This window comes from Echinococcus granulosus (genome assembly GCF_000524195.1).
Source record: "Echinococcus granulosus chromosome Unknown EG_S00030, whole genome shotgun sequence".
Lineage (NCBI taxonomy): Eukaryota > Metazoa > Platyhelminthes > Cestoda > Cyclophyllidea > Taeniidae > Echinococcus > Echinococcus granulosus.
In genome coordinates, this window is record NW_020170410.1 from 891,373 (window position 1) to 905,308 (window position 13,936).

Below are 13,936 nucleotides of genomic sequence, written 5' to 3' on the forward strand. Positions count from 1 at the left end.
CACTCAAGATGGCCAGTACAATTCCCCGTTCCTGAACCCAGCTCCCAAACCGGACGAAATTCCTGATCCAGTCAAATTGCCAAGAGGGATCAGTGACGTTGCAGTCGTGTACCTCCCTAGCTGCATAAAAGTTTGGTGAGTGGCACGGTGCAATCGTGAGTGTTTCCTCACAACACCGACAACGTTGTGATTGTTGACGTGGGAGGTTGACCGAGGGGAGCGCCGAAGACGCCTCTCAAAAGAGGAGAGGGGCTATGTGATACGATGGCCGCTTAAAGCTTGGTTTTGGTAAAGGGCTGCTTTTGACTTGGCCGTTGTATCACGCCGGGTGGGCTGGCCTTCAGGCTATGCCAGTTGCCCAAATACCTTCTGCATGTCGAATAAGTGTATTCGGCCCGAGAATTGTCTTCTCTCGTCTTTAAGGAAATCTCGAAACATCACAGCTGCTGCCCTGAAAAATTGCAGGGAAGTAGAACAATACGCAGTGGCTAGTAATTAAGGAAGGAGATTTTGATTCCTGAATCATGGACAACTAATCAGATTTGAAGCTGATCCACAGCTGATTTTTGCAAGCTAGATCTTGTGACCACATTGGCTAATGAACGTGGTTACAAACTTTTTTGCTTCAAGTAAAAGCGTTTTTTTGAACATGTAAAGTTAATCTGTTCGCATCTTGATGTGAACAAATATTTTTCAACGTTTTGCACATTATTTTGCAGTTATCATTTTTGTATTTAAAAAACATTTTAAATTTATTCAATGTTTGTGGTGTGCATTTGAGGTTTTATTCAACATATTGTTTGTTTTTCTGTTCTGACGACACGTAACCGTTTTCGTTTTAGTGTTTTATGTTTTGGTCCGTATTCCGTGTTGGCTGCCATGTCAATTAATACAGCTCACACACAAGATGGATTAGGAGTAGTTCTCTTTTACGGAGAAAGGTGAGGCGTCTCTCTCTCCCATCCTTTTCTCAGACTTCTTATTACATATGATGGATGTAAGCTTACACTTTCCGGTTCGGGCCAGCAGCCTAATGGGAGGTACTCAGGAACCGCGTATCTTACATCACATCGAGTAACTGAATCCTTGTTCACTTACAATTTAGGTGATATTCCTCTCCAAAGATAAAAGTCCGACACTTAATTCACTGAGCATGGCCTTCATCTATATGAGACGTGTAGCAATCAAGCAGCCAACGTTTGGACCCAACCACATTGAAGGTTTTGTGTTGTCTGAATCAGGCCAGTGGGCGGTAAGCTGACACCTAACTGGACGATGAATTCCGTTGCCACAGGTATTGGTTTTCTGATTTCCTATGTTTACAGGGTGAGATGCCCTTTAAGTTAGCGTTCAACCATGGAGGAGCAATTGAATTTGGAAAGAGCCTTCTTGAGCTCGGTACTCGAGCTTCCAAACTACAGAACTCATACGAGACTCCCGTTGCCCCACCACTCTGCGAAATTTACGCCTGTCCTCCTCCGGCCTACACGCCTTTCGTGAACGACCCCTACTACAACTCATTTATGCAGGTGCATCCTTCTTTCTCTCCGCCACCAGGTTAGATTGGGCTTTATACATACTTCTGCGTGGGAATCTCTAAAACCCATATCCTTCTCTTTTCCTCCTAGTTGAGTTTCTGTATCAGACGAACTCTCCACCGCCCTATCCCGGCGCTGTTCCTCCGCCTTACACACCGAATCCGGGTCCACCGCCACCATACACAGCGACTGCGGCGAGTCCGATGCCGCCTTACCCAGTCGGCGGCCCGCCACCTGGTATGTTTGATTACTTCAGGAGGTGGACCTAGTGCGTCTCCAAACTTGGTGAAGATGAAAACATCGGCTTCAGAGTGTGGAATAGGGGACAAAGAGTTGGTGTGTAGGGTCGTTTTGGCGCTCACGTACTAGCTTATGATCTTGCCACTTTACTAGATCTTTATAGGCTCTCAGAATATTCCTCACCCAATGAGCAAACCTTAAATTGACGAGCTGGAGTCGTATGTCATACTACGCTTCTTTATCGTTCCGAACTATTTAATGTAATTTTCTATCAGTGACTTCAGCGCGATCTATTTTAGCAAATATCGTACCGGTGCTTTTTTTCAACGTCTTCGATCAGTTGCCACCTAGATATTGTGTTTTTGGTTGTGATTTCAAAATCCTACAAGTTCTGATATATTTGGTAGCCATTACCCTGTAGTATTTGGTGTGGCAAGTACTTTTGCTTAGAAACAACAAAAATGTTGGTTTGCATTGCTGTCTTGTGCGTGCATTTGATAATGCATTACCTCTTGACTATTTGCAGGTGACTGTAATTGACTTCTGTGGTATGTGTCGAGCTAGATATTGTAGTGGTTGCTGTTGTTACTGTGTATGACCCTTCACACTAGTTGTCATGATTATTTCACGAGCATCTCGAATGCACTCGTCACATAGCTATTTGTAAAATAATAGCAGACTGTAAATGATGGTAATAGTTTCATTAATTGGCCGGTTTTTTGTCGATAAATGCACTTAAACTAGCCATGTTAGATTTCAAATTGCATCCATCTAACACGTTGATGAGTAGGAGGCGGTTTTATTGATAGCATACTTTTACAAATAACGTATTTATGCCATTTGCGTACGCTAATCTCTTCGAATCGGGTAAATTTAACTTTTTTTCGGTGAGCATAGCTGAAGTACCAATCTACAAGTTAGGGCTATTTGAATATTGGATGAAACCGAGTTGTTGACTATTTAACTTCCAATGTGTCTTTCCGCCAGACTATTGGGCTTTTGGTCAGATTATTATGGTTTTATTTGCGGATTATTTTATTTTTCTTCCATCTATTACACTGACCAAATGAAGGAAATGAGCTGTAATATCTCCGCTTTTCGTGTGATATTAATGCCCCCTTTTTATGATCTTGCGGAATTCTGTTTTGATAATCTAAGTCAGTATCTTTTCAATCCAGAAAAAGGAGGATTCCATTTCCTACCACACTTCGCTACGGGAGCCAGTTTACCTATTACCGTTTACCAAAAAGCACATATACGGTCTTGCTCTTTAAATGGGCTTAGTCTTGAACCCCGATTAAATGAAACTTGTGTGCTGATGATGCATGTATCCTTCCATGGCGCTACCCTCTCAAAAGTGGCCATCATTCAATTTCGCTCCTTTTTAGTTAACACCGGGTATTACTATCCATCTGATCCCAATACCTTCTACGCTCCACCCTACAGTCAGGCGTCCGCACCTCCCATGGAACCGGAAGATAAGAAGAATCTTTGATTTGTGTCGAGCCCCGCTTTCATCATTAGAATTATTAATACTTGACATTCCTGTTTAATTTGCTAATTTTTCCTTCCGGTAAATTCTCGTCTCCTTTCACGCGTTGCTGATTGTTGCTTGTTTACTGGGAAGCGAAACCTGGCTGTGTCATTTGCAGTGAAAAGCTTTCGCCATGAAATTGTTTTACGCCGCACGGGATTTCTCACTTTAAATGTTTTTCATTTAAAAACCGTTTGCGAGCTGCTCTCCTTCACAGGAGTCTTCATTTTGTCCTTGTAACAAGCAACTATTGAAGCGAAAATCGGTGTGTTGATCAGCAATAGCAGTGTGATGGAGGGCATTATAATGAAGAGGAAACTATTTCAGGTCTTTAACGATGTGGGGGTTCTGATGAAACTTATTGAAACGCAGGGAAGGCGGAGCGAGTTTAATCTCTCGACGGTAATCAAGGCCTCGTCAAAAATGTCCCATCTGCAGATATGTCGTTCTTGCGTCAAGGTAGGTGAAACTGTTGCAAAATTATCTTTTAAAAAGGCAGTGGTCGGTTAGGAAAGTCCACTCAAACTGCCGTCTCCTATGGTTAAACTCAGCAAAATCAAGTCGAGCTGTTCTAACTTTGAGGTTTCAGAACCGAATTAGCTAGAACTAGTAACTTGCTCAGATTCTCATTTTTTAGAGAGCGCTTTTGTTGGCCTAATTTGTAGTGGGAATCTAGTAAAATTTTCAAACAGATATAACCAGCTTGAACAAATCTCTTTCCAAGGAGTGAATATTCGCAAGCACTATGGCGATTGACGACGATCACAAATGTTATGATTGGCACTAACCATTACGGAACCAATGCAACAACTGGCCTTACTCGAAGGCATTACAGGTGGCTGCATATGCCTTCTGCACAACCGTTGTTGATTCTAACTCTCCTTGATTCACCTTGCAATGTAACCAATTTCCTATTCTCTGGAAACGGCTAACAACAGCTAGAACATTCATCTGTTCTATCATGCAGTTGTGATCCGGTGTATGTCTAAAGAAGTTATCTAATTAATGGTCTGGAAGAAATTGCTGTAGCCGCATGGAAAAAATTAAGCTACATGATCATAATAAGAAGAGAAGCACGTGATTCTTCCTGCTCCAAGCATTGCCTTTGCAGTTCTGAGTTGCCACAGCTCTCTGCGTTAAATTCCGCAATAGTCGTGGGCGACTTTGAAAAGACCCACGAGAAAGAAGTACAGATGGTTTTATGAATTTGCATCACGGTGAGAATGTTCCTAATCGCATGTAGAATTCGTTGTTAAATGTCTGTCGTTGGGTGGTTCATTTGTGAAGTAGTGGCACAGCCTGGACAATACTTGGCAGTAGAATGCTTCCGAACATTTACACTTCATTTGTGTTCCGTTTATCACCATTTTGGCTATTGAATGATCTACTTGATGCAAACCCAACTTCTAGTGATACCAGACGATACCGGTTGTTCAAGATTTCTCCTTCCCTGGGGATGAAGTAATGTCTGCTTTGTCCAAGTCTCTGTAATTCATTGAACTTAGTTTTTGATCTCCACAATGAATTTAGGCACTAACGGCCAACTTTGTTGGCGATGCATGGGCCATGGCTAGTGAACAAGGGATGATTTTCGTTACTTTGTTTGTTTAACTCCTCGTTTTATTGACGCAGATACTTAATGCCCCAGCATTGTACTTCTGCTAGGCGGCGTAGTCTCCGAGTTATGCCAATAGCCTCTCAACCCTTCTGCAAGACCTCGGGCGCTACAAAATAAATCCAGTTGAAAATAGACCAATCTTTCATGAGTCGCATCAAAATGATTTTAAATATAATATTAAGCAATCTCAATAGTGGATTTAGCGGTGAGGGACAAATTTCTAGCGCTTCTGCTTCATAAAATAATCATTTACTTAGCCACGGCAATAATTAGTGACATTGATGAAATTGGTTGTCGAACTAAATACGTAAAGTAGTGACAAGCAGGGAATCGCAGAGGTTTGCTGTCTAAATTCAGATTATGAAATTCGTGGAAATATCTAGCGTTCGCGGCCAGATTGCAAAAAGGTGACTTGATTAAATAGTAGTAATAAACAGAAACTAAAAAGCGAGCCTAAAGCTTCTGCTATCTGGGCTGCTGACTTCCTTTCGAGTTTAATCACCGTTGTCGAAGTTTTGGTAGCTAAAAGATCTACTGGAATGTTTTTGCGTTCAATGTTTGATAGCAAATTCTCAGAGGAAGATCTGCAGTGCCCCGAGTCACTCCTGAGAACAAAAAGAGGCGCAATTCTTGGGCTAGTGGCGTGTCCTGGACGCCGTGCTCCTCAGTAGAAGAACAATCGTGGTGCTTTAAGTGTCCTCAAAACCGGGAGGAAGAGTTAAACAAATAATTTAGGTATTACAAATTAACAGTCACAATCCAAGTGCTCCATCGTTATAACATGATATCAACTATCATAGTTATTTGACCGACTCAACTACTGTCTGCCAGATAAAAAAATTGGATTATCCTCAAACCAGAAACAGCCTACATTGCTTTCATCCCAATTTATCTGTTTGAGACGCGATTTATTTCAGCTTTTGACTATAACTTGACAAATAACATGCGAAGTTCGATTAAAAAAACGGGGCGTCACATATATGTGACAGCCATCTTTAACAACAATCTCTGAGAATTAAAAATTTGCAAGGCTAATAATTCTTTTCATAACCATTTCAAATCCTACTGCGATGCTTTAGATGAAAAGGAACTAAAAATCAAAAGCTGAACACTTATTCTAGTAAAGATGCCCTTTTAATGGTACGTAGTGGACGGTCACGAATTTATGCAAATTAAATCGCTATTAAACTGACTTCTAACGTGGTGGAGGTGGTAGCCTCTGGGCGTAACTTTGACGTAAGAGAAGTATTTGGCATCTTCATGCATTGTGGTTGCGAACTGAATCCTTATTTTTTTTGACGGTCTAATACCAAAGTTATTAAAATGGAGTGGACGTATTCATTGTCTCCCCCCCCCCCCCCCCATTACAATAGCATAGAGCCCCAACCTCACCTTTCATGCCAAAATTTCGGATTTGTAATTAAGGCACTGTTTACAACTAAACCATTGATATGGATAGTAAAAAGCACTGTTATAAGATACTTTTGATATGCCCATGGGTGAGGGCAAATGAAATGCCGAAATGGCGGGTTAGTTTCATGACCTGACCTCATGTGCCCTTGTCGCCTGGATCCTATGGGTGAGTCAGCAAGAGATGTGACTTGCGTGTAAATACTTGACCAGTAGAGACCCCCTGACCCCCACATTCGAGCTACGTTCCAAGTCTGGATCATCCGGTCAGCTGATCGACCTCGGGCTAAGAATGATCGCCTAAAGTGCAGTCGACGCAATTTCAGCCAATTAGGAGGGACTGGGGGGAGGTGGTTTCTAAGTTGTTTACGAAAATATTCACGAAATTGAAAAATTGTAGATACTTGAACAAAAAATTTTTCTGGTAATACAGGCGTCCCTGCTAGTGAGACTGGTGTTTCCGGAAATTTTGAAGATCCCCTCTGGGTTCCAATATTTTATGCAAAAGTCGCTGTGTTTGAAAGAAATGTGTGGCGCTTTAGTTTAAAATTATTCAAACCACATAAAAAATTTATTGTTAAAAGACTTGTTTTCACTGGGTAATTGCTGTGGCTACAGCTGAGTCGTATTACCACTTTAAAAAATACCTATGTCAAGGGATTTAAGGGAAAATTACTACTATTCCACGTCTTTTGATCGAGAATGCCTGTAAATCAAAGAGGACTGACAACTAGTAGCCTATCACCAATGTTCTGTATCATACAGGAAGTCGGAATAGGCGAAAGAGGTAATTGGCAGGGTAAGCAACTCCAGTTTCCTAAGCTCCCTAGGAGAATGTAAACTCATTTGTCTACTGCATAGGTATTTTCAGATAGGGAAAGTTCACTTCTAATTTTAACCAACCGACATACCTGACTTAGATTACATTAAAAACAATGGAGTTGAAATAATTTCAGGTGGGCAGTATCAGAAACATTCATTTATGTATTTCGCTCCTATCGGAACCCACGCTAGACCAAGGAAGATTGCCTTAAAAAAAAAAACTTAGTAGCGCCATTTTGGCATAGTCACTTCAGCGATCCATCCCAAAAGCACGTCTGCTATTTCTTTAAGGCAATCACAATGAGAGAATGTAGTGTGATACTTTGATTGCATTGGTTTTACGGGCACCTAAGCTTCCACCTTGGTACCTCTGCTGGGCGGCATGGCCTCCGGGTCAAGCCAGTAGACCCCAGCCCCAGCCCCTCCGTACGCTGGTGATACATACTCTGCCAAAGCATAATGCCTTCTTTAGTCTTCAGGGCAGTCTTGGGGCGCTATATTGGTGGCAACGGAAAGCGAATCAGATTCTAAGGGACCACTACGCTGCTTACTACTGTGGAAGACTAAACATCAACGTGACGGAAGGAGGGTATATGGCATGGATGGGAGAATCTGTGACGACCTCCAACAGAAGGACCGAAAATAATGTTCACCTTTGACAACCACCCCAGTCCCGTATTTAGCAGGAATGCTATTAACTAGCTGGTGAGCCATTTTGAAAAATTTGTTACCTTACCGTCTAACGGTACTTGTATGAAGTTGTCTACTAAGTGAGCACGAGATACCTCCTCCACCTCCCTGCCAGCTGGATAGAACTCAGAGATATGACCGCGCAGCAATAAAGCTATAACAAAATGGGAAAGGGGGACAGATGCGAATCCCAGCCCCACGAAGTCGTTTTAAAACCCGTCTTTGATTAAATGGCTCGGCTTTCAGGCCAGTGTTTTTACGACTAGCGATAGTCATACGATAGGGGTAGCTAACTCTCAAAAGGACGAAACTCTAGATTTAGTGGAATTGCCACGATGGATTAGTGGTGCTGTAGTCGCATATCCTCCCATTTGCCCGCAAATTGGATGACTGAAGCGGTTGGTTCGTAGGTGATTTTCCTCACAGAGCCAACGAGGGAAGTTGACCAAGCAAAGCGCCGGGGACGACGCTCAGACTGAAGGAAGGGGGGTAGATATGTAAAATATGACTGTTGATTTAAGGCTGTGTGACGGATTCAGGAGCTCTTAAGGCTCTGCTTTTGGGCTTTCGCTGAGCGGAATGTCTCCGGGCCATATCAGCGAACCCCCAGTCGACGATGCACATTCTGTCTTCAGGAAAGACTTGGGGCTCTGCAGTCATCACCTGACAACAGAAGCCAACGACGCATTCAATTAGATGTGTTAGCTTTGCAAATGAAGCCAAGTTCAACAAAGTAGATTTATTCATTCACGACCTTCCGTCAGATTCTGCAATACGTGACTGTCGCATAAACAGAGACATTAAGAGGAAAAATAGCAACCAAAACTGGTGTATGCAAGACCAGGATCCATATTTGTGCATAAAACTTTGCCAATAACGAATATTTTATTTAAGTTAAAGTACTTCAAAATACATTTATCAAAATTTTTTCATAACGTATTTGGCGACTAGTTTCTTCGATAAGGGGCACAACAAAAGACTACACTTGTGTTTTAACAAATTCTGACCTTGGTAATGGACTTACAGAGTAAAAAACAGACTTTATGACTTAAATATGCGTAGAGTATCGAATTCCAAGATTTTCACTGTAAAACATGGGACTTTTGGAATGTGTATTCTATCATTGTATTCTAACAGGCGTTTGCTATTGTTTATTTGTTGAAATCGTAAGGGATTGTGCTATTCCCGGCATTTGGGTCGATATGACCACCTGTTGCGACATCTTGAACGTCACAGTTTATTTCAATACCTTTTCACCAATGCATCCTCGGTGCCGGTTTGAGTGACCACACGACCATCGAACGGAGGAGGTAAACAGGCAAAGGCACAGAGGACAATACTTTAGCACCCACACACCCTTATTGGTGCCTCTTGGCTCCACCTCACCCACCTATGCCTTTTTAAAAGTTTTAACATGTTTGCATCCTAGCGCTACTTAAACTCCATAAGTAAGTGGCATCTTTAGACTCAACGTTTTCCTAACATTTAATGGCAGAATGTTTTGTAAAACTTCGAGGGCAACTAAATAATGACATCTTTATCGTCCCAGTTTTTTTTTCTTATTCACTGACCCCTAACTTTTACTTCAAAAAGCTGTCTGCCAGAGTCTAGTGTGACTCGACTTTGAAAGCATACAAATGTCATATTTCTAGTTCAGCTACAACAAGAAAGGGAGTAGAATGCACGTTTAAAATATAAAAGGTCCAAAATGCGCAAACAAAGTGACTAGAAGAGAGTCAGTGGCAGCGCAGTCATCGCCTAACTGGCGGTCTGTTCCTGCACTGAAGCGCTTATAACAACCGGCAAAATGGATGGGGCAGGCGTAACGGAAGCGGTAGCAGAGGGCATCGAATACGATGAAGCCACACTAGCATCGGTAGTTACCGTTGCCACTGACGTCGGTGTCATCGGGTTCGTCGAAACAATCACATTAGGCGCCGGTGTTTCCAACAGGCGTCGATGAAAGCCCTGAAGAGCTGCCAATGCTCTGTTGTCCTCCTCCTCAATCAAATTAAACCGTGAAGTGAAGGCGAAGAAGTGTTTCGCGATAGTGTTCATATGGGCCACTAGATCCAGCTGCTCCAGATGGTTCACATGGGCGGTATAGATGTGTACGAGGCAGAGCAACAGTTTGCGGCAAATGCGGGCCGCCTCTTCGCGCAAATCGGAAGGCGAAAAGGCCTGGCCCTGTCTAACAGGGAATATTCGCGCCGATTGTATCGCATCATTGCACTCAGAGAGTATGAGACTGATCACCTGACGTACGGGTTTCTTCGTCTGCACAAAGGAGTCGGTGAATTCTACATCGTCGGTGGCTTTTGAGGGGCTACTGCTACCACCTCCACGACACAAACAAACCTCGTAGAGGGGATCGAAAATGCTGCAGAGGTTCTCGACCAGTCCAATTGTGTGGACGGCGATCCATTCATCCTCTTCCAGAGGATGCTCGGGTTCCACAAGGAAAGGAAAATCGACAGGAGTGTTACCGGCGGCGGCGAGAGAGAGTTGCTGACGCAGGAAGGAGGGTTTGAGGTAAGGCGGTGGTGAAGGTGGAGGAGGCGAGGGAGAAGAATGTACGTCTGAGGGAGTCGATGTAGTGGTAGCTGAGATGATGGCAGTAGCGGAGTTCGGGGACGACATGGAACCACTAATTAGACCACGACTGACACCTCGAGCCTTACCCATCAACCACTCCATTACGAATAGTGCAGGTTCAGCTAAAGTGAATGGTTGAGAACACAATCATGTACTTTTCAATTGGAACACGCTAACAGTCTGATGCTAACTGGAGACCACCAGGTGACAGCATGTGACAGCTTACCTCGCCTTGACAAAGTAGTTTAAAGAAAGATAATAGCTTGTAAAAAGGGTAGGTTTTGCCGTAATTACTGGATTATGGATATCGAACACAGCTGTTTTACGGCGAATAATCAAAGACCTGGGACGATTTAAGGGTGGCTTAGATTGGAAAAAGGTCTAAGAGAGCTAACCGATTCCAAATAAATGACTTGCTAAGATTAGTGATGGATTAGTAAATAAGAATAAGGAAAACACATAAACAAGCTACAAAGCACAGAAGGTAAAGTAATATGGAAGAACGCTGACGTCGTTTAATATATACTAAGGACGGAATGAAGCGAAAGGCATGGTGATTGACTAGTGACATTTGGAAATGCTAGGAAAGTATCATACAAGGGAGAAAGGCACATGCCGACCCACCCCGTGAATCTAGGTATCAGGACGCCTCATAAATTTAAAACTATCGCTTTAGAGGGGCACATTTATACAAGGCACAGGCCGACTTATGAGAGCTTGTGACAAAATAAGCAAGCTTTCCAGTAATACTTTTTTACTTGACACATAGCTTTTAATTAAATGTGAAAAAGACTAAAGGGAAGTTTTTGTTCTCTAATGAAATCCGTTAATAAATTTGCTGCTTTCTTCTGTCTTTTATGACAGAAATAACCAAAACATTTGATTTCACTAAAGATTTACAAGTTGCCAGCAAATGACTGCTTTTGTTTTGTTTTGATATCATAAACGATATTTTCATGAGGAGACCCAGTTACTTTTTCTGAATTTACGGTATGGCTTTAATCAGACTAATTGTATGCTTAATTAAATAAAGGCTCTTTTCTTAAATTATGATCAAGTGAGCACCAATAAAGCGATTTGCAAATGTCTTCATAGCTTTCGTTTAAATACAGGAACTGTTCACCTGGCACGCGGATTAAGTATACAATAATATCTGCTTGTCATCATTATATATCACCTGTGTTGAACTGATATTTTCAACCGTACATTCTACTAGACTAAAAATTTATTGCCCGAAGGTTATAATCCTACTTTGTGGTCTCCTAGCTCTTTCCGTCGGTGGTAACGCACGTTCTACGGTACATTGGCCTATTACGATTTCAGGTAGACTCGGGGGCTACGCTTGTGACAGAGGCCAACAAACTTGGTCAAAGCATGACTTTCCAGATTTAAAAGCTCCAGAATTCTAGAAGGCCCTCTGTCGCAGACGGATGAATCTGCTAAGCCTACTAGTAGGTTTAAAAATGATGTCTGCCTTTGCCATGGACTCCGTTTCTACTTTCTTCAACAGAGCTATTAACAAGCGAAGCAACAACAGACTTGAAAGTTTGGGAATTTCTATTATGTAACTGTCTATGGTGTCTGTACGGAGATGTTAACCACTTTGTGGCCCTACTGGCTGAATAAAATCCAGGTGATTGGGTAACAGTGAAATAGGAACAAAGTGACAAAGAGGATTGAGAGCGAAAGATTAGACCCGTGGCTCCTTATTAAATTCTAATTTATGCTCAACAGGTGTGCTTTAGGCCAGTGTTTTTGTGAATAGTGATTGGCATATGAGATGCCCTTCCTGTAGAGCCTGGTCTGGTCTTGATCGATGTGGAGCCAGTGCATTTCCCTTCCCAATACAGTTCACAAGTAAGACGCAACTACAGATACAATGGAACTGTTGAGATATATCAGTGACGTTAGGATGTCATGCCTTCTTGCATGCAAGAAAATTGAGTGATTGGCACTGCTATTTCAATGGTGGTTTCTAGAGCACCGACTGCATCGTGATGAGCGGCGCCAGAGATTGACCAAGGGGAGCGTCGGGAATAACGCTTAAAAAAGGAGGGAATTATGCAGTAAGTAGATAGTTTAACTGTGTGCTTAACCAGGCTGGATGTCTAGTCTTTGCAAGTTGTGCTTTCACTCTGCAATCTGGAGTTCGGGCCATGATGACAGCCAATTAGCTCCTCTCCGCGTTGGTAGTATGATTTACCATACGGCTTTGGCTTATCACAACTTTGAAAAGAATCTTGGGTGCCACGTTAGCAACCGATTTACTCATAGAAGTACCATAAGGCTTTTAGGTCTGGAAGCGTCGTTGCCACGATTCCGCAAAAGGGCAGCAAGTTTTAAAGAAGAGGCAGCATGAATACATCTTTACGTCACTTGTGTTAGAATCAAATCGCTCGACCCAGAGGACTCATCAAGTAACAAAACAAATAGTAGCATACTCCTATCCGTCACCTTCCACACGCCACAAATAAATGCCCACAAGCTCTACAAGTGATTGATCTGAAGGATTAAAAAACTTCCTTGTCAACTCCAGTATCACAACAACCGAACCATGCTCCCCTAAAAGCATTTTACAAAATTAGGAAAGAGAATATCTCTTTGATCAATTTATGGCTCCATATTGAAAATTAAAGTCATGAAACATGAAAAAAGTGAGAGTAAAAGCACTAAGGTCTCAAAGGGGTCAAAAAGTTAGTCGGATGAGCCAATGGAAGCATGGGGTGCTAAAACCTGATAAATGAATACAACCCGAGTGACTTGACCCTCTGGCCAAGGAGAGAGGAGGAATGGAGAAGAAGGGAGGGGGATGTACAAGTTGCTCTGTCAACGTGGGCATGTTAGCTTGCCTGATATGCATGTGGTGGAGGGGACCAATCTTCTCCTATTTCGATCTTTGTATAATAGCTTGGATCAAACCCAAGAGAAGGTTGGGAAAAGAAGCTTGCAAACTCACAACCCATAATGGTTCTTACGACAAAGTTCTACGTTCGCCTCACTTTCTTCAATGCATCTAACTGATGTGTACAGTAAAGTAAATGGGAAATTTACTTTGATTTTGGGATCTCTTTGGTCACTGGCCGGGAACTTACAGGCTGCATGGAGGTGGAGGCTTCTTCAACAGATTGGAACAGCTAGGATTTTCCTCGAAATCTTTCATTGTTGATTTCTCTCCTAAAGGAGGCAACGGTTGTTCTAGTCCGGGACAAGGCGGTCCCTGGATGTGATTCTGTTGTATGACCGATGCTAACTTGAGAACCTGAGTGAGGAAGATTCGTTTCACAACTGGCCACTTCAGGTTGTTGTGGAGACGTAACTCTTGGGAGTGGCAATTGCAAGTGGCTCTGAGTCAATGTAGTACTTGTAGCAGTCGTCAAATCCGGCTCCACCTCTTCGTTCTGCGACAACGATGTCAGTCTCGGATCGTCGCCTTCATAGCGCTCTAAAATTGACGATAGGTGACTGAGACTAGCTTGCTGTTGAAAATCG

The 13,936-nt window shown here is 42.6% G+C and overlaps 2 protein-coding genes across 2 annotated transcripts; one reads left to right on the forward strand and one right to left on the reverse strand. All coding sequences in view use genetic code 11, as the record gives it.

Moving 5' to 3' along the window:
* Window positions 1-879: 879 nt before the first annotated feature.
* On the forward strand, window positions 880-3,273 carry EGR_04712 (WW domain-binding protein; the record flags this gene model as incomplete). Its single annotated transcript, XM_024493961.1, has 6 exons — window positions 880-941; window positions 975-1,074; window positions 1,106-1,252; window positions 1,326-1,557; window positions 1,629-1,775; window positions 3,167-3,273. The coding sequence occupies 6 exons, from the start codon at window positions 880-882 to the stop codon at window positions 3,271-3,273; spliced, it is 795 nt and encodes a 264-aa protein (XP_024351714.1).
* A 6,337-nt stretch (window positions 3,274-9,610) lies between these two features.
* On the reverse strand, window positions 9,611-10,537 carry EGR_04713 (Mps one binder kinase activator-like 2; the record flags this gene model as incomplete). The annotated part of the gene is made up of 1 exon (XM_024493962.1): window positions 9,611-10,537. The coding sequence occupies one exon, from the start codon at window positions 10,535-10,537 to the stop codon at window positions 9,611-9,613; it is 927 nt and encodes a 308-aa protein (XP_024351715.1).
* Between the last annotated feature and the right edge of the window lie 3,399 nt (window positions 10,538-13,936).